Below are 23,108 nucleotides of genomic sequence, written 5' to 3' on the forward strand. Positions count from 1 at the left end.
GTCTCAAAGGAGCCTCAAAAAAAGACCCTGAAGGGAATGGCTTTCAAAATAGTCCAAAGGTGACCCTGAAAAGGAATCTGAAGATGAAGATGCCCTAGAAAGAGAATCTGAAGATTGCTGTGAAGAGGAGTTTGAGGAGGGCTCCAAAAAAAACCCCAACCCAAACCAAAACAAACAAAAAACTAGAAGAAAACAGTGTTGAAAAAAGAGTTAGGAAGGAACACCCTGAAGGCTGAGCATCCAGGGATGGTGGCTCTGAGGGAGTGCTTGGTGGGGAAGGCTGTGGAGATTCAGAGGAAGAGGAAGGAGATGCACACGGAGACGTGTGTGACGGTGCACCAGCGGGAAAATGGGAGGAAGGGAAGGTGGATGGGAAAGGGTTTAGAGGTGCTGAGGAAGAGAATGCAATTTGTCATTGCATTTGTGTCCCCAGCAAAGCAGGGGACAGGGTGCTCAAGGATGAGGGAGCCAGCATGAGGGAGTGTCATGAGGAGCCGGGGGGCAGCTGAGTGGCCAGCCCGACGAGGGGATGGTGGGTGGCACCAGGGACGCTAAGGAAGGAGGGCCCCTGCGCCCAGGAAGGGGCTCCATCCTCGGAAGTGATGACGATAAGGAGGAGAAGCACATTTAATCTCTTAAACCTGCTTTTAGGGAGACCCTTCCGCTACCCATGCCTCTGCCCCAGGGTAATTACTAGTAGAGCCACTCAAACACATGTGCAGGGAGGGGAAGCCATGGGAGCGACGCTGGGAGACTTTCCTGGTAAGCCTCCCCCCCCCACCCGATGATTTTACATGCACGTTAACCAGCTGTTCACTGAAAACTTCACAGCCATCATGCATGCAAGTAAAAAAAAGAAAGAGAGAGAGAGATGGAAGAAATAAAGTCCAAACACGGCACTAAAGCACTTAGCTAGGAAAGATTAAACCTTTCTATGAAAAACCAGAAATTCCCAAGTTGAGTTATGAAATAAGGCAAAAGAAAAAAAAAACTATGCCACGCCAGGAGAGCTGTTTGAAAACAAGATTACCCACGAAGGTTGAACACAGGGAGATGGAAAGACATCAGAGGAGCCAAGCGAGCCTGGTGAATGATACTGTCAGTCGGGGGAGGATCGGTGTAAGCAGCGACGGCTGACAGGCTGGGTCTGGGGGTGGGACGCTCGGTCCCACCTGACATCAAACGTATCCAGTTCGCTTTGTTGTAATTTCGTTTTATTACAGGGTCATCTCCTCTTTGCCAGTGCCTGCAGCTCCCGCGACGCGGACGCGGCACGAAGGGTCACTGCCCGAAGTACCAAGGAGGCGAGCAGTCGATGGGCTCCTCCTCCCAGATGGTTCTCAGCCTCTGCGCCCAGGATGTCACCATGGCCTTCCTTTCTTCCTCAGAAGCGATCTCAGGGGCAAAACTGATCTGCGGGGCGAGGACTTTAAATCCACAGAAGTGCAGCGCCCCATGCTGTGGCCACAAAGACAGCAGAGAACCGATCAGAAGCCGCATCCTTTACATGTTGTTCAGTTAGAGGATTAAAAGGGGGGAAAATGGCCCGGAAATAAGCCTTCCAAAAATAAGAGCACAACTTGACTGCTGCTACTAGGTAACCGAAAACAACTGAACTGCCCTATAACCTCATGACGTGGGCCCTTACGAGTGAGACATGGAACTCTGGGCAGCTGGAAATTTCAGATCCTGAGATTAATCTGTAATCTTTGCATCTGACTCAGGCAGTACTCCTTATGGTTTTGAATGCTTAGGTGAATCATGGTACATTCATACGATGGATTATTCTGGAATGCTATGACATTATTCTAGCTATTGTGTCCATGTATGGTGTTTTGAGATGTGTTGACTAAATATAATAAGAAAAATGAAGCAGTGTTTGTGGTATACCATTTATGTAAAAACATACACATGATAACCCTAAAAATAAAATACAGGCATATAAAAATATGTATGGGCCAGGAAGAAATACATCCAATTATTAAAAGTCATTATTTTTAAGGGAGGAATTAAGAGGACTTTCCGTTTTTATATTTTATGGCCTCACTCTTTTTTAATAATATGTACTTCTGAAAAATGAAAAAAAAAATACGAAGCTGTTTTAAAAACAAGAATTTAAGCGTGGCTAACAAGCCCTAAGAGACTAGCTGAGCTGTGGAGAAGGAGGTCGAGGCCTGTAAGTTGCTACTGTCTTCAGCGGAGCGTCCCTGAATGGGATCACCATCCCGTCTCCTTTCAAAGAAGACAATGTTTCTCCATTGTTTCTCCAACCTCAATCTCCCCTCTCTGCACTCCTCCCCTTAAAACCCACAGCTTTGCCCAGGCTTGCCCTACCAGGGGGCAAGTCAGCAGGGCGAGAGGCCCACAGGTCATGGTCTCCATTTTTAAAGCAGGTCACAACTGCTGAATGTGTCACCTCCTCCTCCCTGGACAAACGTGCCTTCGTGACAATCCCAGAAGAAGGGTTTACATCTCAGTTTCTGGGTGCCCAGGATGTGGCCACCTGACCGGAGCCCGCTCCTGGGCCTTCAGCAGGGGTGCCTGACCCGGGGACACCCCGGCCTGCTGGCATATGCTCTGCCCCCCACCCCCCGTCCAGGGACGGCCCAGGGAGTGCAGAGGCAGGATGCTATCCCCCCGAGAGCAGGCCCCGAGCCCCGAGTCCCGGGAGCCCGGAGAGGGGTGTGGGCCCTGGGGACGGGCACAGCCTCCAGGGGGTGGTGGGCGTGAGGCCATCGGGAACGCTGGCCCTGGGGGCCTCCTGCCAGGGCACTGCCAGGGGATGCGGACGGCCTCCCTGTGCTCAGTGCACACGTGGGGTGACTCGGGGTGACTCGATTTGCTGCAGGGCAGATGTCAGCTAAGCAGGTTCGGCTGAGCTTCCACCCAGGAGATTCAAAGGCTGTCACTGTAATAAATACAAGTTTTCCCTGTTGGCCGACTTCTTTGGTGCTAAGGAAGAAATTTAAAAGGGCAAAATGTTCTAACTGCTTCTGCTCGGTGTGGGGGGAGTCACAATGGTCTCAGTTTCAGGCTTGTTTTGGACCCGGGGAGCGGCAGGGGCCCGGAGGGGCGGGAGGAGCGCGGGTACCTGGAGAGGCCACAGGAAGTACCGAAAGTCCCCGCTGACGCCGCTCCTCGAGTACATCTCGGCTGTGGCCCCCGTGGTTAAGGAGACGAGGGCCAGTTTATCCTGCGGAGGAGAGAGCAGACGCGTTTGCGCGGCCTCCGGGGGAGACGAACAGACGGGACGCCGGCACGAAGGTGCAGCACGCCCAGGACGGAGGTCCGAGGTCAGTTCCCTCGGGAGCGACAGGCGGTGACCCGCTCGAGCCCAGCTACAGGTGGCGGCCACCCCCCGCGGCCACAGGGGACGGACCGGAGCGAGCGGACCCAGGGCTCTGATGCGCCCCGGCCTGGAGCACGGCGGGCTGGTGATGCCTGGTGTGGACAGGTGGGACCCAGGTGGGGCCCAGGTGCTGGCTGCGGGGGCTGCCGTGAGGCTGAGCGAGGCCCTGGCACCCAGGACCACTCCCTCGGTGGTGGCATGACTTCACCATCCACGACGGACCTTGTGACCCTATAGTTTCCTTACGTGCACTTATCTTCTGAGGCTTTCCGAATTTAAAATGTTATTTATTTTAGTAAGAAATGATCTGAGTAAGAAATCCATAGCTACTGTGCACTGCGCACCCCCCGGGTTCCGTGCAATCCTCGCCCTGCAACACGAGGGTCACATTATCCTGAAGCCGAGAGGCAAGGAGGCAGCCGGCGGCTCAGTTCCGCGTCACGGAGCAGATGTCCTCTCCCGTGGGGCCCGCCGCGGCCCTCCCGCGGCACCGGGCCAGGCCTTCCTCGGCCAGGTGGGTGACTAGTTGTGGATGCATCTATATTCCTCGCTAGACAAAAGCCCCGTGACCTTAGAAACCACACTTTTCTTGCCCAAGTACACCATAGTTGGTGTTCAATCGGTATTCTGTTTACAAATAAGCAAACTAGAAACATGACCTGATGGGATGCCCTCCCCACCCCCCAGTACACAGTGATCCGTACCTTGAGGAAACCGGAATCGTAGAATCCTGGGATGTCAAAGGCGAACCCCTGGCACAGCACCCTGTCCATCCAGCCCTTCAGGATCGCCGGCATGCTGAACCAGTAGAGCGGGAACTGGGGACACATACCAAGGAGAAACAGGTGCTGCGGGCTGCTCAGGTTTCAATCCCACCATTGAATCCTTCCGGGTGGCTGGGCAGGTGAGGACAAGAGGGGGGCAGCACAGGACTGGGCATTTCCTCCCTTTCACCCCGAGACAGGCAGTGTGGTGGGGCCGGGCGAGGCAGCGCGGACAATGGTCCTGGGCGCCGTTCCGGGTGGCTCTGTGTCCCCCGTCTGACAGCCCCTCGGGCTGGTCCTGGAGCGGGTGGGAGGCCCTAGGACATTGGCCTAGCCGGGGACGTTGGCTCTGTGGCTACAGTGCCTGGGACGGATCCGATCAAGGGGCGCAAGAGGAAGGGCGCAGCAGAGTCTGCCCTCTCCGTGCCCGGGGTACCTGCCGTCTGGAGTCAGCCTGAGGGAAGTTCTGAGAAGCTCCGGATTTCTGACACAGACCAAGGCCTTACCCTTGGATTCCATACCCCAGCAGTACGATCTACCTAACGCCCACCCTGGTCCCCATAGAAGCCCTAACACTACGTCCCGAATCATCCTGAATGACGGGAGACAAACACATAATAACCCGTGACGAGCAGAAGGAAGCCCGTGTTTCAGGTGCTTTTGCTATAAACCTAACACAGGACTTGGCAGGGACGTTCAGGCGACACAGCCCGCTGCTGTGTGATGCTGGCGAATCACTCAACCGCTCTGTGCCTCCTTTTCCTGGTCTGCAGATAGGGCTTCGTACCAGCTACTAGGTGACGGCATCGTGGGGAGGATTTAAGGCCGCGATGCAGAGCTTGGGAGCAAGTGGATGCGTGGCCGGGGAAGGGGACCAGTCACTGAGCAGCGTTGACCAGTGACACTTTCCTTGCTGTTGTGCGGGAGGAACAATAGACGGACCATGCAGGCGCTCTGGGCAAAGCATCAGGAGAAGCGGAAAAGCAGAGGAAAAAGCTGTGAAATGGAGCAGGGAGAAAGAAAGGCCACTTCGAAAGAACAGGCCTCGGCTGCCGGCGCTGCCAGCGCGAGTGGGCGCCCCGTGGCCCGACCGGGAGGGGCGAGGACCGGCGGCCGAGGATGGCTCTGCGGGGCCGGGGCAGCCTCCGGGGCAGCGGCGCACCGCATGCGGCCACGTGGGAACCAGCTGGGGAACCGGCTGCCCCCGCCGCATCGGCAGCTCCGGGCCCGGACCCGAGAGGCCCAAGGGACCCGAGAGGCCCGAGAGGCCCGGCGCCAGCGACGGTGGAGAGGCAGCGGCAGCAGAGGCGGCGAGGCGCTCCCTCCTCCCGGCCCGGAGCCTCAGGTTACGAAGGGTCCGCGGACTTTGCCTCTGGCCACGTGGGTCCCCCCCGCAAACTGGTCACGCGCTCGCCCCCCGGCACGTGGTGGTCCTGGTCCCTCACCCACGCCCTGCCCTTACGCAGCGCTGGAAACACACGATCTGGACCAATTGGACCCACCCCCGGGGCTCCGGATGCGGAGACTGCAGGCCCTGGGGTCAGCGGGCGAGGACAGAGGCGGCATGCGGCAGCGGCGGGTGACAAGCAGACGGGGAGCGCAGGGCTGACCGAGCCTCGGTTCCAAGGCCCCTGAAGCCCAGCTGGTCGTCCTCGGGTCCCAGGAGACCCAGGTGCCCATGGCCCTTAGAATAAATTCCTTTCTCCTAGTCGACTCGGATTTCTGTCCACCCGACACCTTCCAAAACGCACGTGTTTATTCTGCTGCCAGGCTCAGGGCTGGCTCGTGGGCACACGCGGGTCTGGCTGTGCGGGGAGCAGCCTGCAGGAGCTAGGGCCCAGGGAAGCAGTCCTGGCCTGTGGCGATTTGTGAATGACGCACAGAAGGTGGGCTGCTGAGGCAACCAGGGCCAGGAAGGACACAAAAGAAGACTTTATCTTCATGATCAGGATATTTAGGGCACGACTTGCATTTGGCCCGAATTACCTGCATAAATGCTCGTGTGGACAAACCTGGTTTTCATGCAGCCTCTGCCTGTGTAGGGTGGGGATCAGACGGGAATGAAGGCAGTTCCACTTGCCTGATGCAGAGGTTTGTGGACTTCGGGGATAAAGGGGAATTTCCCACTATTTACCCGGGTGTCGGGATTTTTATTTTATTTTTTAAAGATTTTATTTATTTATTCATGAGAGACACCGAGAGAGAAGCAGAGACACAGGCAGAGGGAGAAGCAGGCTCCATGCAGGGAGCCCGATGCAGGACTCGATCCCAGGACCCTGGGGTCACGCCCTGGGCTGAAGGCGGCGCTAAACCACTGAGCCACCTGGGCTGCCCGGTGTCAGGATTTTGAATGAACAATACTGGCCACGTGGATCTCTTTACCCAACTAGACATAAATAAGTGTGCAAATGTGCTAACAATATTAATACCATTTCTAGAAGTGTGAAACTCAGTCATTGAAAAGAGCTTGTACAGAGAATGAATCTAATTCATTATAATAATCAGGGGGAAACAAACCTGAAATATCACTAGATCAGCCTCCTGAACCTTTTTCTGTTCATCGGTTATGTCACTGGCCAGAGACCTCTTCTTAAAGGCTTCATATGCTTCCATCCCGTAATTGAAGAGTTCGGGATTAGAGAGATCACCTGGAGAAGAACAGGCCAAATGTTCTCGCTCTCACAGACGCCCCCACAGCCCGTCCTGGCCGATCCCACTGGCATCGCGGTTACCTGGACTCCCCAAAGCAAGTCGCCAGATAGTCACTGAGAGCCCACCAGGTGTAGGGCTTTGGGGTCAGGCTATGGGAATCAAGAGGGGAAGCTACTGTCCTTACCTTCAAGGGACTCAACATCCAATAAGAGTAGATAAATACCCAAGTGATTAACATAAGAAACAAGAGTTAGCAAGCCCAGTCTGACGTTATGGCCAGATAAGCCTCCCAGCTTACAATCACGCATGTGGCCTGACTCAGGACAGCAGTGGCTGGCTCTGCTTGGTTGGGTTAGCGAAGAGCTTTGTAAACCAGGCTTTGAAGATGGAGCAGGAGTTTACCAGGCAGCCTGGAGCCCCGGGGGGAAGAGACAGGACGTTCTGGGCCTTAGACACAGAGAAGGCAGGGTGTCCGACAACCCAGCTAGCCCAGGAAAGGGCCACCAGAGGCACCCCTGGGGAAGCGGGTGAGGGGCCAGAAGGGCTGCAGGTGATGAGGGCAGAGATGCGCCAGGTCTTGTTAGCCTCATTAAGGAGCATGAACTTTTCCTGCATGTGAAGAGCCAGATGGCTCATGCAGGGAAAGTAAATAAATGCTCTGAATTGAGTTTGGACGAGCTCACTGTAGCAGCAGTGATTGAAGAGCAAGTTTGGTGGGGGGTGGACACAGTCAGGCGGCAGCGGTGGGCCGTGGGAGGACGGGTCTCGGCTAGAGCCTACAGCACTGCCCACGGCAGCTAGAACGAAAGAGATTTCGAGCTACGCCTTCAGTTGGGATCTAGTCAACCAGAAGGATTCATCAAAGGCATTAATCAGCATTAATTTGGGCTTACCGTTCGCACGAGGACCTCCTACCTATCAGGTGCTGTGCTCCACACACATTGCCTTTTCTATCTTTCCAGTCACCGGTAAGTGGAATTCCCAGTCTACCAAAGAGGAAACCGAGACTTGAGAGAGAGGCTGGTGGCTAGCTCAATGCCACCGAGGTCTCAGTGGCAGCAGGACGAGGTGGGACAATGAGGCCCGTGTGAAGCACTCCGCCACACGGGGTCTGGAGAGGAGCAGACAAAGCCCCAACCGTGTGGAGGAGAACCAAGAAAACGGAATCCATGGTCTTTCAATAGACTCATAATTTAGAAATATGTCCGTGTTCTTTGCTTCTTTTTTCATCTGCCTGTGTTTGATTTTCATTCAAAGAGCATCTACTGAGTCTGTCCTCAGTATAAGGTTCTGTATTGACAGGAAACCCCAAGAGGGTAACTGCTGTAGGCAAGAGGTCATGTTCTCTCAGGCAGGTTCCAGGTGGGGTTTTAGCTACTCACAACACGTGGAACCTACAGCAGAGCCTGGGGGTGGTTCTGGTAATGGTAAATAGAGATGATAAAACGTGCGTAGGCCAACTGTATTCTAGGTAAATTTAAAAAGTAAATCTCAAAGTAAAGGTATCCAAGTATCAGAGGAAAATAAGAATATTTTTATAAGTGTGGGTTTGGGGTGGCCTTTCTAAGCAAGACAACGAAACCCAGAGCCATAAAAGAAAGACTGGCACATGGCTTGAGATAAAAGTTGGGAACAACGTAAATACAAAGCAACAGGGGAACTGGCAAGTAAGTCATATTACGTATGATGGAGCACTGTGCAATCATTAAAAAGACTTCCAAGGCTCTAAGTGAATAAGGCAAGTCCCATGACGTGGCACCATTTAATTTACGTCTGTACCTGTAGAGTTTTGAAACTATAATTGACATGGATATTTGATGTAAGATCCATGGTAATCTACACCAAAAGGTTAAATTAATTTGTCTCTTTGGACAGTGTAGGACGATGGAGTACAGGTGAAAAGGGGCTTGTACTGCTTACCCTACGTTCACCTTGTTCGCTGTATTTTATTTTTTTTTTTTAAAGATTTTATTTATTTATTCATGATAGTCACAGAGAGAGAGAGAGAGGCAGAGACACAGGCAGAGGGAGAAGCAGGCTCCATGCACCGGGAGCCCGATGTGGGATTCGATCCCGGGTCTCCAGGATCGCGCCCTGGGCCAAAGGCAGGCGCCAAACCGCTGCGCCACCCAGGGATCCCTGTTCGCTGTATTTTAAAATATTTTTTACAATAAGTTTGTATTACTTTAACCACTTAAAAACCAGTGGCTCCTTAACATAATAGTCTGTTTTCCTAGTCCTTGCTCTGTTGTTCTTTTTTTTTTTTTAAGATTTTATTTATTTATTCACAGAGACGCAGAGAGAGAGAGAGAGAGGCAGAGACACAGGCAGAGGGAGAAGCAGGCTCCATGGAGGGAGCCCGACATGGGACTCGAGCCAGGATCTCCAGGATCACGCCCTGGGCTGCAGGCAGCACTAAACCGCTGCGCCACCAGGGCTGCCCTCTGTTGTTCATTAAGTGAAAATTGTTGATTGATTTATTAAAACAAAAGAAAGACACGAAGACACAGGATGTTAGCTATTACCATCAATACTAAATATTAAATCTTCAGATAGCATTACTACAATTGCAAACAGAAGGAAATTAAAGGTATTAAATACTGGAAAAGCTGAGGCGAAATTGTCATTATTTGCAGATGATTTGGCTGCATTATCAGGAAAGTCCCAGAGAATCAGCTGAAATCTACTACGAACGGTGAGGAAATTAGTCATGGCTGGATACACACACATGCGCGCGCGCATACACACACACATATGCACACAGGCAAACAGTAATCCTCTTGACTTAGAGAAACAAAACCAATTAACAAAAATCATGCAAGATCTGCATGAAGAAAACTTGTAAAGAGAGCTGCAGGGTTGTAAAAGAAGCTGTGAGCAAATGAAAAGCCATACTATTCTCCTGGATAAGATCACTATAATAAAAATTCATCTGTAAATTTAATGGAATCTCAATAAAAATATCATCTGGTTACTTTTTGAATCTGGGAAGTTAATTCAAAAGATTTTATAGAAAAGTAAAGTAAAACTAGCTAGAAAAAATAGAAAATAAGGCAAACTAGGTGACCTAGTTCTATCAGATATTGTAGCATTTGCCAAAATAATTAGAGCCACGTGGTACTGAATCCATGAGCCAATAGGAAAAACAACAACAACAACAAAATACAAAGTATAGGACAGGATCAAATGTACCTGAGAATTTAAATCACAATGAAGGTGGCATTTTAAATGAGAAGCTGGATCATATAATAAATGGTGACGAGACAACTCAGTAGACGCTTAGAAAAAATACTGGAATCATACCTCACATCATATACCAAAATAAACTTTAAGTAGACAAAATATTTTTTAAAAATATTTTGAAATTTGTCATATTGAATATGTCAAAAACTAGGCAAAACTATCAATACTTTGAAATTTGTCATATTTGAAATAGGTCAAATACTAGGCAAAACTATCAAATTAAAAAAATCTTAGAATGTAGATAAGCGTGACACAAAATCTAGAAGTCATGGAAGAAAAAGACTGATCAAAAGCCAACTAGGTAAATAAAATCCTGCATGGAAAAAAAAAAAAACAAACACCATAAGCAAAGTCAAAATAAAAGAAAACATAAATTTGGTAAAAATGTATTCACAATTCATACCCCACACTAGAAACTGACTTTTTAATATAGAAAGAGCTCTTTAAAACCAGTAAGAGATAGAAGAGAAGAATAAACAAGGGATATACACAGACAATTCCCAGGAAAGAAAATATTAAATATTTTATTAAAATACTAATATAAATATTTATAAGTATAATACAAAATATTAATATAAATGAAAAGCTAAAAGCTTTTAGCTTTTCAAAAAGAATACTTAAGAAAATGCCTTCAAAACATCATGTAAAAAATCCAGTCAAGAAACGGGCAGAAGACATCAACAGACATTTCTCCAACAACATCCAGGCGGCCAACAGACACATGAGAAAATGCTCCACATCACTGGGCATCAGGGAAATACAAATCAAAACCACAATGAGATCCCACCTCACACCAGGGAGAATGGCTAAAGTTAACAAGACAGGAAATAACAGACATTGGAAGAGAAAGGGGAACCCTCTCACCCTGTTGCTGGGAATGCAAGCTGGTGCAGCCACTCTGGAGAACAGTGTGGAGGTTCCTCAAAGAGTTAAAAATAGAGCTGCCCTACGTCCCAGCAATTGTGCAAGTGGTTATTTACCCCAAAGGTACAGATATAATGATCCGAAGGGGCACCTGCACCCCAAAGTTTATAGCAGCAATGTCCACAATACCCAAACTATTGCAAAGCCCAGATGTCCATCAACAGATGACTGGATAAAGAAGATGTGGTGTAAGGAATATTACCCAGACATAAAAAAGAATGAAATCTTGCCATTTGCAACAATGCGGATGGAGCTAGAGAGTATTATGCTGAGTGAAAGAAGTCAGTCAGAGAAAGATACCATATGATAGCACTATGTAGAATTTAAGAAACAAAACAGATGAACATAAGGGAAGGGAAGGAAAAATAAAATAAGGTAAAAACAGAGAAGGAAACAAACCAGAAGAAGGAAACAGACTGAGGGTCGCTGGAGGGGAGGTAGGTGGGGGATGGGGTACCTGGGTGATGGGCATGAAGGAGGGCACATGATGTAATGAGCACTGGGTGTTGTATGCAATCGATGGATCACTAAACTCTACCTCCAAAACTAGTAATCAAAAAAAAGAAAAAAACCCCAAAAAACCCCATTATGTCGTATACCTTAAATATATATAACTTTTGTCAATTATGTCTCAATGCAGCTGGAAAACAAAGAAAATGCGTCTTACATAAACACAAAGGCAGTATAGCTCTCTTACAATAAGAGGAAGGCAAATCAAAACTATCCTGGGAGACCAGTTTTCACTTGACAGTCTGGCAATGATCAAAAATCGGTAATGCAGAGGAAGTGAGCACTTGCGAACATCGCTGGTGCCAAGTGTAAACTGGCACATTTACCATTTGATATTATCTATGAAAATCAAGAATGCACCTTCCCTCTGGCAGCAATTCCACCTCTAGGTGACATCTGTATACGTAGGAAAATGTGTGTGGCTATGATTCTTCCTTGCGGCGCTGTTTGTGACAGCAAAGATCAGGAATGCCCTGGAATGTCCGTCAGTAGGGGCCACCTCACCTAGGACACTTCCACACAATGAATACTCTGATAGTAAAAACGGCTGCAATGTGCAAAACAACCTGTAAAGCCTGCTACCACTCTGAACAAACAAAGGGGACAGACGATGGATGGATATGCCCACAAACGCTTTGCACAGCACAGGTGTCTCTGGAGGAACAGAGACAAGTGAGCACCCTGGTGACCTGGGGGGCAGACACTGGGTGGCTGGGGACAGGGATGCGAAAAAGACTTGCCACGTGGACTCGTTCTGCTTCAGAACTGGGTACTATGCACCATGGTTAGTTTTTTCAAAACATTTTTTTCCATGAAACACCTAGAAAGAAGAAAGTTAAAAAAACAAAAACTGTTCACCCCGTGACTCACCTATGACATCTTTCCTCGTGGCCCTCGGCTCAAAGTCCATGGCATACAGATCGGAAACGGTGATGGCGCAGCCCTGCCTGCTGAGCTCATCCACCGCCACTTTCTTCAAGGATCCATTGAAAGACTTGGGTTCTTGGTGTGCATAGACAATGAGGACTTTTTTGCCTGAATCAGAAAAGAAATGACTCTCTTAAAGAACAATTCCTCTTTGTCAAAATTCCACGAAGACTAAGGTAACAACGAAACATGTAGGCGCATCATAGGCTCAAGCTGAGAAACACCAACCTCTTTTATGGGTGATAGTTTTTAAAATAATGAATGTTTTCTAAAATCCAATTATAGCTCACCATCGCCTGGGTTTACTAATATACAAACATAAAATGAGTCAAATTATGATTCCTCAAAAATAACACCACGAATTTCCTTAAAAGCCCAAGCTATTGTGGGTCTTCCCCATCAGAGGTTTTTGCTCTGTGGACGAACACCAAAATTGAAAGTCACCACAACTAATCTCTCCTGCTAACCCTACTTCAGCAGGCACCAGCTACGGACACACAGCTCTGCTTCCTCCTCCAGGCCCACTGAGATGGAACACCTCAACAACGTAGGGAAAACAGACCCTAATCCCAGGGGGAGGCAGGGCCCAGATGGAGCCCTGCTTTGGGTGGCAAGGCTGATGACAGAGATTCTAAGAACAGTCCGGTCTTACGGGTCCTGGCTGTGTCATGAACACCAACAGCCTGTGAAGCAGGATTTCCCTCGCTCGGGTGAGATTACGTACTGACTGATTTCTCCCGGGAGGCGGCGTTGGTTTCTGTTCACATTTGCCCTTGGTAATGTCGAAGGCTAAAACGCTTGAACTCTTGATTCTTTTTTTTTTTTTTTTTAATTTTTATTTATTTATGATAGTCACACAGAGAGAAAGAGAGAGAGGCAGAGACACAGGCAGAGGGAGAAGCAGGCTCCATGCAGGGAGCCCGACGTGGGATTCGATCCCGGGTCTCCAGGATCGCGCCCTGGGCCAAAGGCAGGCGCCAAACCGCTGCGCCACCCAGGGATCCCTTGAACTCTTGATTTAAAATTTTTCATTATAGGCCCATGGGGGGAAATACAAATGGTACTTTGAAGCATACAGTTTTGGGCACTCACATGGGTGTAAAGGTTGGATTCTATGGGTTAGGTTAATGGTTAACATTTTCATTTTAACTCCTCAGACTCATCCGTTACACAGGAACTCTACCGACGGATATAAATGAAACATCTCCATCGATGGTTCTCAATGGGGGCTGTGTTGCCTGTCTGGGGGGACGGTCCCCAACGTCTGGAGACACTCTGGGTTTTCACAACTAGGAAGAGGGCGCTCCTGGCATCCAGCAGACAGATACCAGACGTGCTACTGAACATCCTACAATGCACAAGATGGCACCACCAAAGGATTACTGGCCCAAGATGTCAGTAGTGCTGAGGTTAAGAAACCCAAATCTACACCACACTGTGTCAAACAAGGTGCATTTTTACATTCTGAAATGAAAGAATTTTTATGTCATGGATTGTTGAAAGAAAAAAAGGTGCAGAATGGAGTGTGTGTGTGTGAGTGTGTGTGTGTGTGTGGTGTTTAGCAGGGAAAAAATTAAAAATTGAGTCATACTGAATTTTAAAACCATGGTTGGGAACCCTGGGTGGCGCAGCGGTTTAGCGCCTGCCTTTGGCCCCGGGGCGCGGTCCTGGAGACCCGGGATCGAATCCCATGTCGGGCTCCCAGTGCATGGAGCCTGCTTCTCCCTCTGCCTGTGTCTCTGCCTCTCTCTCTCTCTCTCTCTCTCTCTGTGTGTGTGACTATCATAAATAAATAAAAATTAAAAAAAATTTAAAAAAAAATTAAAAAAAAATAAAACCATGGTTACTCCTGGGGTTCATTCGCTCAATAAACATTTACCGAGCATGACTATAGTCTGGGTATCGTTCCAGGGACCAGAGGCAGAGCAAAAACAAGAGGAGCGTGGCCGTCACTTTTGGGGAACTTATATTCTGATGGGGTTGAAATGGACAATAAAATGACTAAGAAAATATAAAACAAGGTAACTCCAAACAGCGTTTCCTATTAAAAACAAAACAAGTTTTATACATTTCGGTGTTGTCTGGATTTTTATTACATACTTAATTTCTAATTAAAATTTTTACTTAGAAAAGTTTATCTCCCTGCACAGCTAATAGTCACCTGCCATGTCCTAAGAAGACGGATTCCCCGCCTCTGACTACTACCAAAGGGAGGGTCTGCTGTTGCTCCTGGGCACAGAAGGATCGAGCGTGGCGAGCTGCAGGCTTTCAACGTGGTCGATCACCTCGGCGACCCCAACAATCTGGAAGAGAAAACAAACACCTGAACACTTGAGGGAAGCGTGGAGATGTGGTGCGGTCAACGTACCAACGCCAGGCCTCAAGAAGGACAGGCCGACGTGTTTGAAAAAAAGCTTTCTCAAGAGGGACAAGGAACCACCTGGAGACTTTAAGTCTCAGAGGACAAATCACACAAGGTGCCAAAACCAAGACTTTTTTTTTTTTTGAGAGGACTAGACCCTTCCATGAAGGCAGCCAAAATGAAGGGGTTCTAGAAAATGAGATATGATAAGAAGCAGGAAGATGCCTCTGTGCCCTTCCTCCCTCTCCCACATTCCCCCTCCCCCAAATAATCAACACAGCTGAACAAAGGGCAGGAGCATTGGCAAAAACTCGTAGTTACCATGTCTCCTGCAGTGTGCACAGTCCCAGGATGACTGCGAGAGCGAGACAGGTGGGCGTACATACGGCGGCGTGCAGAGTTAGGCCCTGGGGAGGACCCCTGGGTGGCTCAGCGGTTTAGCGCCGCCTTCAGCCCAGGGCCTGATCCTGGAGACCCGGGATCGAGTCCCACGTCGGGCTCCCTGCATGGAGCCTGCTTCTCCCTCTGCCTGTGTCTCGGCCTCTCTCTCTATGTCTCTCATGAATAAATAAATAAAATCTTAAAAAAAAAAAAAAGGCCCTGGAAAAACGTGAATTCTCTCGAAAGGCCCTCAAGGCCAAGAAAGGCCTGGCTCCCCCCTCCTGGCTCATCAACGCCAGGAGACACCCCCGCTGCCTGTGCCAGGAAGGGCACCCCCAGAGCCCGTGGCGGTGGAGGTGCTGCACCCCGCTGTGCCAGGCCGCTTCTTTCTCAGAGACAAAGGCCGAGGGAGATGGGGCTCCTCATGGCCAGGTTGGGGTCCGGCCCAGGCTCAGCAGCTGCCGCCAGCCCAGGCCCGCAGGGAGGTGGCCAACAGATGGGCAGTGCCAGAACGCCGTGGCTCCTCAAAGGGGAGTTCAAATCCTTGCTCATTTGCTCAAGTGGACTCCTGCCCCAACAGTTCTGACTCCGCCTCTGGCTACCCAGCACCCCCTCTTGTTTTTTTGCCAACAGTCCCTGAATTCATTCATTCATTCATTCATTCATTCATGTAGCTACAACATTTCCCGGCCTTCCACTCAGGGGTGAAGCAGCAGCCACTGTGTGGGCTCCTGGGGTGCATCCCTGGAGGGGGAGACCGGGGGTGGGAGGGCATTCCAGCCCCTGCCACTGGCCTGCATCCGAGCTGCACTGTGGAAGGTGGCTGGGGTTCAGTCACCTGGGGGTAGAGGCTCTGGACGAAGAATGGCAGAGCAGAAATATGAGAGCAACTGGATTCCTGATGCTTTCTTGGAGCCGAGATGGTTCTGAATTGGCAACCTTCAGACCTCTTGGTAGAGGAGAGCAACCTCTGAATCGGGTTTATGCAGTTGGGAGTCGACTTTCCATTCACAGCAGTGAGTGGGACACAACTCAGTCTGTGCAGTCATTCAGCTGGGTCACCGGCCGGCCGGCCAGCGACTGCACTAGGTGGGGAGGCTGAGACCCCGGGGGTAAGACCAGGGAGAAAGGAACATTCTACTCTGGCCGGGGCTGGTGGGGGTGGGGCACACAAAACCAGCAGGCAGAGAAGGCAACCAGAACCTTCTAGATAGTGATGAGTGCTAATAATGCTAAGTAATCGTGACCGTGACAAGACGACAAAGTACTTTTGCGACTAAAATGGCAGAGGTGCATTTGCTATTTTACATAGAACAGTCCAGGAAAGTATCTCCGGGAATAGGGAGGTGAAGAATGATATGGGCCTTGTTGGGCAAGGATCAGAGGTTCAGGCAGAGGGAACAGCAAGTGAGGAGCCTGAGAGACGGACTGGCCTGGAATGTTCAAGAAAGCCTGTTTGACTGGTCTGTGGTTCCGAAAGAAGAAGAAAGAACAAGAAGGAAGAAGAAGGAAGAAGAAGAAGGGTGGGGTCTGTGGGACAGGGGCAAGGATTTTATGATTTTATGCCAGTCCTAACTGCGCACAAGCAGGGGGAGCGGCAGGCAGAGAGAGAGCCATTGGAGCATCTTCAGTGGGAGAATGATAGGCTCTGATTACTTTTTAAAAGGTCACTGCAGGCTCAAGGAACACCATAACCCAAGATTCCATTTTGGTTTGCAGAAAATGCTTTAATTTTAATGCCCATGACAAGGCATGCATTCTTCTTGTAGGCCCAGGCCCCACCATTCCCTCTTGTTTTGCTTAGATCAGTTTACGTATTTACATCACACCCTTGGCCACCTGGTGTTTGAGTTTGTGACTCCCATCTTGTCCATTCTTCTATTTGTAGAGTAAGAAACGGGCCCAAGAAATGAGCGACTTGTCCAAAATCAGAAAAAAGACTCCAAACCAGGCTCTTTTACTAGATGTTTGGTGCCCTTCACTCCTGCCTCACCTTCCTTAACAGGCCCCTGCACAGCAGCAGTTTTCTTTGTTAGAAAGGAGGCACTTACCTGGCTCAATGAAAAAAGGAACCGTGTGGTGTATAAAAATTAATAAAGGGAGATCTCATTTACAATGGAGTCAGGACACCTGCAGGGAATCTGTCACCACACTTTCCCTCACAGCTTAACTCACTTCCTACACATTCATTTCACAACCCCAGGAGGAGGAAGAAAGATTTTCTTGCCCAGTTTTCAGTCAGGGACAAACCACCAGAAACCATCACCACCCTGAACTCCTGCTTTCCTCTAACGGATTCAACAGATCTTTGTTCCAAGCAGCCCTTCCCAACTTCCTCCTTTTTCTTTATAAAGTAAGGTTCTTCTCCTTTGTTCTCCAGACTGATCTATGGTTTGCCATAGTTTGCATGTTCCAAATTACAATTCCTCTGTTCTTTCTGAATAAACTCATTTTTTTAAAGGTTTTATTTATTTATTCATGAGAGACACACAGAGAGAGGCAGAGACACAGGCAGAGGGAGAAGCAGGCTCCCTGTGGGGAGCGGGATGTGGGACTCGATCCCAGGACCCCGGGATCACACCCTGAGCCCAAGGCAGACGCTCAACCAGTAACCCACCCAGGCATCCCTGAATAAACTCATTTTACTGGTAAAAAAAACTGGCTCTCTTTTTTAGGTCAACAGGTTCTTAAACTACATGTACCACAGTAAATGGGCTCTGATTTTTTTGTTTTGTTTTGTTTTGCTCTGATGTTTTTTAATGTATACTATTTCATCTTAATCAGCACCTAGGGATCCCTGGGTGGCGCAGCGGTTTAGTGTCTGCCTTTGGCCCAGGGTGCGATCCTGGAGACCCGGGATCGAATCCCACGTCGGGATCCCAGTGCATGGAGCCTGCTTCTCCCTCTGCCTATGTCTCTGCTTCTCTCTCTCTTTCTCTCTGTGACTATCATAAATAAATAAAAATTAAAAAAGAAAAAAAAATCAGCACCTAGAAGCTGATTTTGAAACGTTTTCAGTTGATTTCTGTGAAAGTTAAAAGGAAAGGTCATTTAGAAAGGAGTCGGAGGCCAGCAGGAGTCGCTCTCACACGCCATCACTGGATCAACCATAAACCCAAGAGGGAGATGCACCTTGCGCATAGATGCTACATTTAACTGTCCCAGCCAGGAAAGAAAGGTTTGCTCCTGCCCCAGCAACAGTCCAGCCAACGGGAGGCGGTCACAGTCAGCCAATGAGAAGCCACTATACTTGGAACTCTGGATTGACTCCAATGGACTTTTTGGTTATAACAGCCTGCCCAACCTCCCCTCTCCCAGGATTCCTCCCTTTTCTTCTGGGGATTTTCCTACGGCTTTAGCTAAGCTTCTGTCCCAGATTTCATTCCTCCGCAATTCCCAAATAAACCCATTTTTGCTCCTAACATAACTGTCACTTTTACTAAGGTTAACGTTTCCTACGCCTCTTTCCCTGTAGCCAGGCTCTGGAGCCGGCCACTCCAACAGCGAGGTACCATCTCACTAGGCATGCATGCCCATTTGTGACCACTTCTCTTCTGGGCACCTGAGTTATTTCTATTTTCCCCTCAATTATAAATAGCACTCCTAGCCGGTGTATCCTTTAATACATATTCTTTTCGTTGTTGTTGTTTTTTAAAGATTTTACTTGACAGCGCACCAGCAGGGGGAGCGGCCGGCAGAGGGAGAGGGAGAAATAGACTCCGCGGAGCAGGGAGCCCTATGGGGGACTCGATCCCAGGAATCTGAGATCATGACCCGAGCTGGAGGCAGACGTCCAACCACTGAGCCACCCAGGGGCCCCGACATCCTTTTCCTGTACTTCTTTAGCGAATATCCTCAGAAAGACAAAAGGCTGGAGATTATTTTTCTAGGCTCTGCTACCGACTGCCACGAACCCAGCACAGCCCAGGCCGGCGCCCCGCGGGCCTAGTGACGACACCCCCGTCCACACTGACCCGGGGCTGCCCTGCCTCGTCGGTAGCCCCAGGGTCCTCCCAGCACGGCGCTCCCGGGGCAGCGGGCCCGCTACCGCACCGGCCACGCCGTAGGTAAGAGCTCAGTCCAAGGCCGGGCCCAACGGGGAATGGCCCGCGGTGCGCTCGGCGGCGTCCGGGAAGGGCCGCTCCTCAACCCCGCACCCCGGCGAGCGAGGCACTCACCCCGCGGGCAGCGGCAGGACCCAGCCCGCAGCCCTGCACACCGCAGCTCCCGGAGTCCGCGCCGGGTTCCCGCCCCGCGGGGCGCCGCGCACCTTCAGCCGCCGGGCGGAGGCCGCGACTGCGCTCGGGGCGGCCGGGCCGCGTGGACCCGAGCTGCCCCCGAAGGCCCCGGAGCCCCGCCCACGTCCCGGGCCCGCCCCCGCCCGCCCCCGCCCGCCCCCGCCCGCCCCCACCTAGGCTGTCCTGACCTTGCCTCGCCCCCGCCCCCGCCCCCGCCCCCGCCTGGGCGGTCCTGACCTTGCCGCGCCCCGCGTCCCTGCGCCCTACGCCCCGCCCCCCGCCTGGGCGGTCCTGATCTTGCCCCGCCCCGCGTCCTGGCGCCCTGCGCCCTGCCCCGCCCTGCGCGCCGAGCCCCACCCCCTCCTGGGCGGTCCTGACCTTGCCCCGCCCCGCCCCCGCGGTCCTGACCTTGCCCTCCCCCCGCCCCCGCCTGGGTGGTCCTGACCTTGCTCCGCCCCTCCCCGGCTCGCCCCGCCCCCGCCCGGGCGGTCCTGATCTTGCCCCGCCCCGCGTCCTGGCGCCCTGCGCCCTGCCCCGCCCTGCGCGCCGAGCCCCATCCCCTCATGGGCGGTCCTGACCTTGCCCCGCCCCGCCCCCGCGGTCCTGACCTTGCCCTGCCCCCGCCCCCGCCTGAGTGGTCTTGACCTTGCTCTGCCCCTCCCCGGCTCGCCCCGCCCCCGCCCGGGCGGTCCTGACCTTGCTCCGCCCCTCCCCGGCTCGCCCCGCCCCCGCCTGAGTGGTCCTGACCTTGCTCCGCCTCTCCCCGGATCGCCCCGCCCCCTCGCCCCGCCCCCGCCCGGGAGGTCCTGACCTTGCTCCGCCCCTCCCCGGCTCGCCCCGCCCCCTTGCCCCGGCTCGCCCCGCCCCCGCCTGGGTGGTCCTGACCTTGCCCCGCCCCTCCCCGGCTCGCCCCGCCCTCTCGCCCCGCCCTTCGCCCCGCCCCCGCCTGGCGGTCCTGACCTTGCCCCGCCCCCGCCTCACTCCGCCCCTGCCTGGGCGGGCTTGACCTTGCCCCGCCTCGCCCCTCTGGCGGGGGCACTGGACCTTGGTTGCCTAGGCAGGTGTCCAGGTTCCAAAATGAAAGTACTTGACACAACACAGCAGTAAAGAGGCACGAACACCCAACAGCCTGTGAAAAAACCCAATCTCGAGAGGCTCCCTGCTGTAGGATTTATGTGACATTATTGAAATGACAAAATATAGAAACGGAGAACAGATTAGTAGTTGCCAGGGCTTGGGAAGGGGGTGGCTGGGGGCCACAGGGACGGTTGGGGTGATGGGAATGTCCCGGCCTGTCTCAGCGTCAGTATCCTGGTTGTGATACCGCACTATCCTTTGGCCGAATGTTCTCGTTGGAGGATTCTGAATAAAGGGCACAGGGGATGTCTCTGTGTTGTTTCTTTGTTTCTTTCCCTCCCTCCCTCCCTCCCTTTCTTCCTTCCTTCCTTCCTTCCTCCCTCCCTTCCTTCCTTCTTTCCTTCCAAGGCTCCTGGACCCTGAGATCCAGCCCAAGCCCGGAGCTGAGATGGAGGGTGTGATGCTCAACCGGCTGGGTCACCCAGGTGCCCCTCTGTGTTGTTTCTTAAATTGCATGTGAATCTACAATTTTCTGCAAAGAAAAAGATCAAAAGAAGAAGGTCCAAGGCCAAGAAAGGTGCGTGAACCAGAGCCTCTCTGTGTCTGTGTGTCTGAGAGAGAGAGAGAGAGGTGGCTGGTGAGCAGCTTAGGCTCATGATCTCTTTTTCTTTTTCCCCAGCTCTTTCTGGTTTATGCTACCTCATTTGAGAACCCACCTACCATTGTGACCTTCTCAAGGACCCTCCCCAAACTATGCTTTGATTTCTGGTGTCCTCAGATGACCCTATAAAGCAGAAGTAAGGTTTCCCCTGTGTTCATAATGTTCCTGATGAAAATACCTGCAGCTGTTTGTAGGCCAGTTGGGTTGCTATGGATGTTTCCTGCTGTCGATGTATCCAGAAGTGAGAATATGGCCTCTCTGAGATGCCCTCGTGCCTTATCCTGTGAGCCCAGGAGGCAGCTTTCATTTTAAAATAACGCTTGTCAGAGGAAAAAGTGCTCGAGGCATTGTCTAATGTGCTATAAAGTCCCCAAAGGTGAAATATTTTATCTCCTTTTCTCTTGACTCACTGAGGGGACGTCCTCAAATCATCTCTGTGTCACAGAAAGAAATGAGTCATCCTAAAATGTAGATGCAGGCTCCCTGCAATAACTGAAGGTAGATATCCTTGCGAGGAGGGCAAGTAACCCTATTGTCAGGTCTCTTGTGCTACGGGGACGTGTAAGACCTCTGGGTGGTGTGGATGCCATGGGAAGACCAGGGAACCGAGGAGCAGCAAGTGCCAGAAGCATCTTGGAAGTTCCTGGTATGGGAACTGAAAGAATCGGGCCCTAAGGGGGACCCAGACTCAAGCTCATCTCTGAAAACAGCAGGTGCAAGGAGGGGTGGCCGCTCCGGGTTCATTATGCTTCTGTGTGACCGGACAGCACCATCTCGTGGTTACGAGGAGCAACCACACAGGGGACCCAGCAAGACCCTCCCTTGAGGACAGCCACTGGCCCTCCCTTGGCTTTTTGAGCAGTGTGAACCCACGTGGTTGATTCCAGGACAGTCCAGTAGGAGCCCATCTACAAAGAGAAAATAACACAATTTCCTGCTAATCTGGCGCTGGGAGCTGAGCATTTACTGCAAACCAGTAAGACATGACTGTAGCTGTAGTCTGAGCTTAATAAGCAGGTGGTGCTATTAAAACAAAATGAATACACTTGGCGGCAGCAATGATGAACGTCACCTCTAGGGGGTTCTCAGATTTCTATTTTCATTCCACCCCTTGCTATGAAGAAATGCAAGAATTAAATTAAGTATTCTAGACAAAGAAACAGTTAAGCTAGTAACACACTCCCTTTTCTTCCCAACTCCCTAGCCTCATGTTTTGGATGAAAATGAATATCGGAGGTTTCATTAAAGCTCATATAAGCAATTTGAACTATCTCCTAGAGGAGTAGTTTTTTGGATTTTATTTGATGACTTTTCTTTCACTTTGCTAATGGCATCCCCTTTCCTTTGGGAGGTGAATTCTTTGTAATAACATGTTTTTTTTTTTTATCGTAGTAAAATGTATGTATGATTTGCCATTTTAACCATCATAAGCACACAACTTGGTGGCATTAGTTATATTCACAATGTGCTGGAACCATCACCATTACATATATCTCCACATTTTTAATCACCCCACAGGGAAGTTCAGTAAGCGTTAAGCAATCTCTCCCTACTCCTCTGCCCCTCCAACAAGTCCTGGTAACCTGTTTATTTTCCACCTCCATGAACTCGCCTATTTTTGGATATTTTTACAAGTGGAGTCACACACTATGTGGCCCTTTGTGTCTGGGTTATTTCGCTTAGCATGGTGCTTTTGAGGCGAGAAATGTTGGGTCCAAGGATCCAGATGGGGCATCCCACAGGACCAGCCAAGAGGGCCCTTGGCTTTGCACAGGATAGAAATCAAACTCAAGCTCGAGAGAGATTGTGGCAGACAGCATGTCTGGGAGAGTAGGAAAGGGAAAATGAATGGGTCTGGTTGTCGCTAGGAGTTAGGGGTTAATATAGGCAAGGGGTCCAGAGTACACGTTCCTTCACGAATCAGGGTAGGGTCTGATCAAGGGCGAGTGCAGGTGAGTGACAGGTGTTTCATAAATCCTCAAAGGCAGGGGGTATTGGTGCTAGTGTTGGCCGAGGCTTC

The 23,108-nt window shown here is 50.9% G+C and overlaps 1 protein-coding gene and 1 long non-coding RNA gene across 3 annotated transcripts; one reads left to right on the forward strand and one right to left on the reverse strand.

Annotated features, from left to right (window-relative positions):
- Window positions 1–994: 994 nt before the first annotated feature.
- NQO2 (N-ribosyldihydronicotinamide:quinone dehydrogenase 2) lies at window positions 995–19,444 on the reverse strand. Its single transcript, XM_077886251.1, has 7 exons — window positions 19,291–19,444; window positions 14,531–14,672; window positions 12,313–12,477; window positions 6,631–6,761; window positions 4,054–4,167; window positions 3,092–3,193; window positions 995–1,458 (listed from the first exon to the last, which is right to left on the reverse strand). The coding sequence occupies exons 2-7, from the start codon at window positions 14,535–14,537 to the stop codon at window positions 1,282–1,284; spliced, it is 696 nt and encodes a 231-aa protein (XP_077742377.1). The 5' UTR covers window positions 14,538–14,672; window positions 19,291–19,444; the 3' UTR covers window positions 995–1,281.
- LOC144306730 (uncharacterized) lies at window positions 18,502–22,355 on the forward strand. Of its 2 annotated transcripts, none has more exons than XR_013373822.1 (3): window positions 18,502–19,175; window positions 20,836–21,004; window positions 21,107–22,355. It is a non-coding gene; the product is annotated as an uncharacterized LOC144306730 (long non-coding RNA). The 2 variants fall into 2 exon arrangements; XR_013373821.1 differs by having other exon boundaries at window positions 18,503–19,179.
- Window positions 22,356–23,108: the final 753 nt, after the last annotated feature.

Source organism: Canis aureus, chromosome 37 (assembly GCF_053574225.1).
Source record: "Canis aureus isolate CA01 chromosome 37, VMU_Caureus_v.1.0, whole genome shotgun sequence".
NCBI lineage: Eukaryota > Metazoa > Chordata > Mammalia > Carnivora > Canidae > Canis > Canis aureus.

Bases quoted from the DNA above. Each gene is read 5' to 3' on its own strand.
- NQO2 (XM_077886251.1), bottom strand. The intron at 6,762-12,312 runs GTGAGTCACGGG...GTTCTTCTCCAG, and splicing joins CACGAGGAAAGATGTCATAG to GTGATCTCTCTAATCCCGAA. The intron at 4,168-6,630 runs GTTTGTTTCCCC...ATGTGTCCCCAG, and splicing joins CTGATCTAGTGATATTTCAG to TTCCCGCTCTACTGGTTCAG.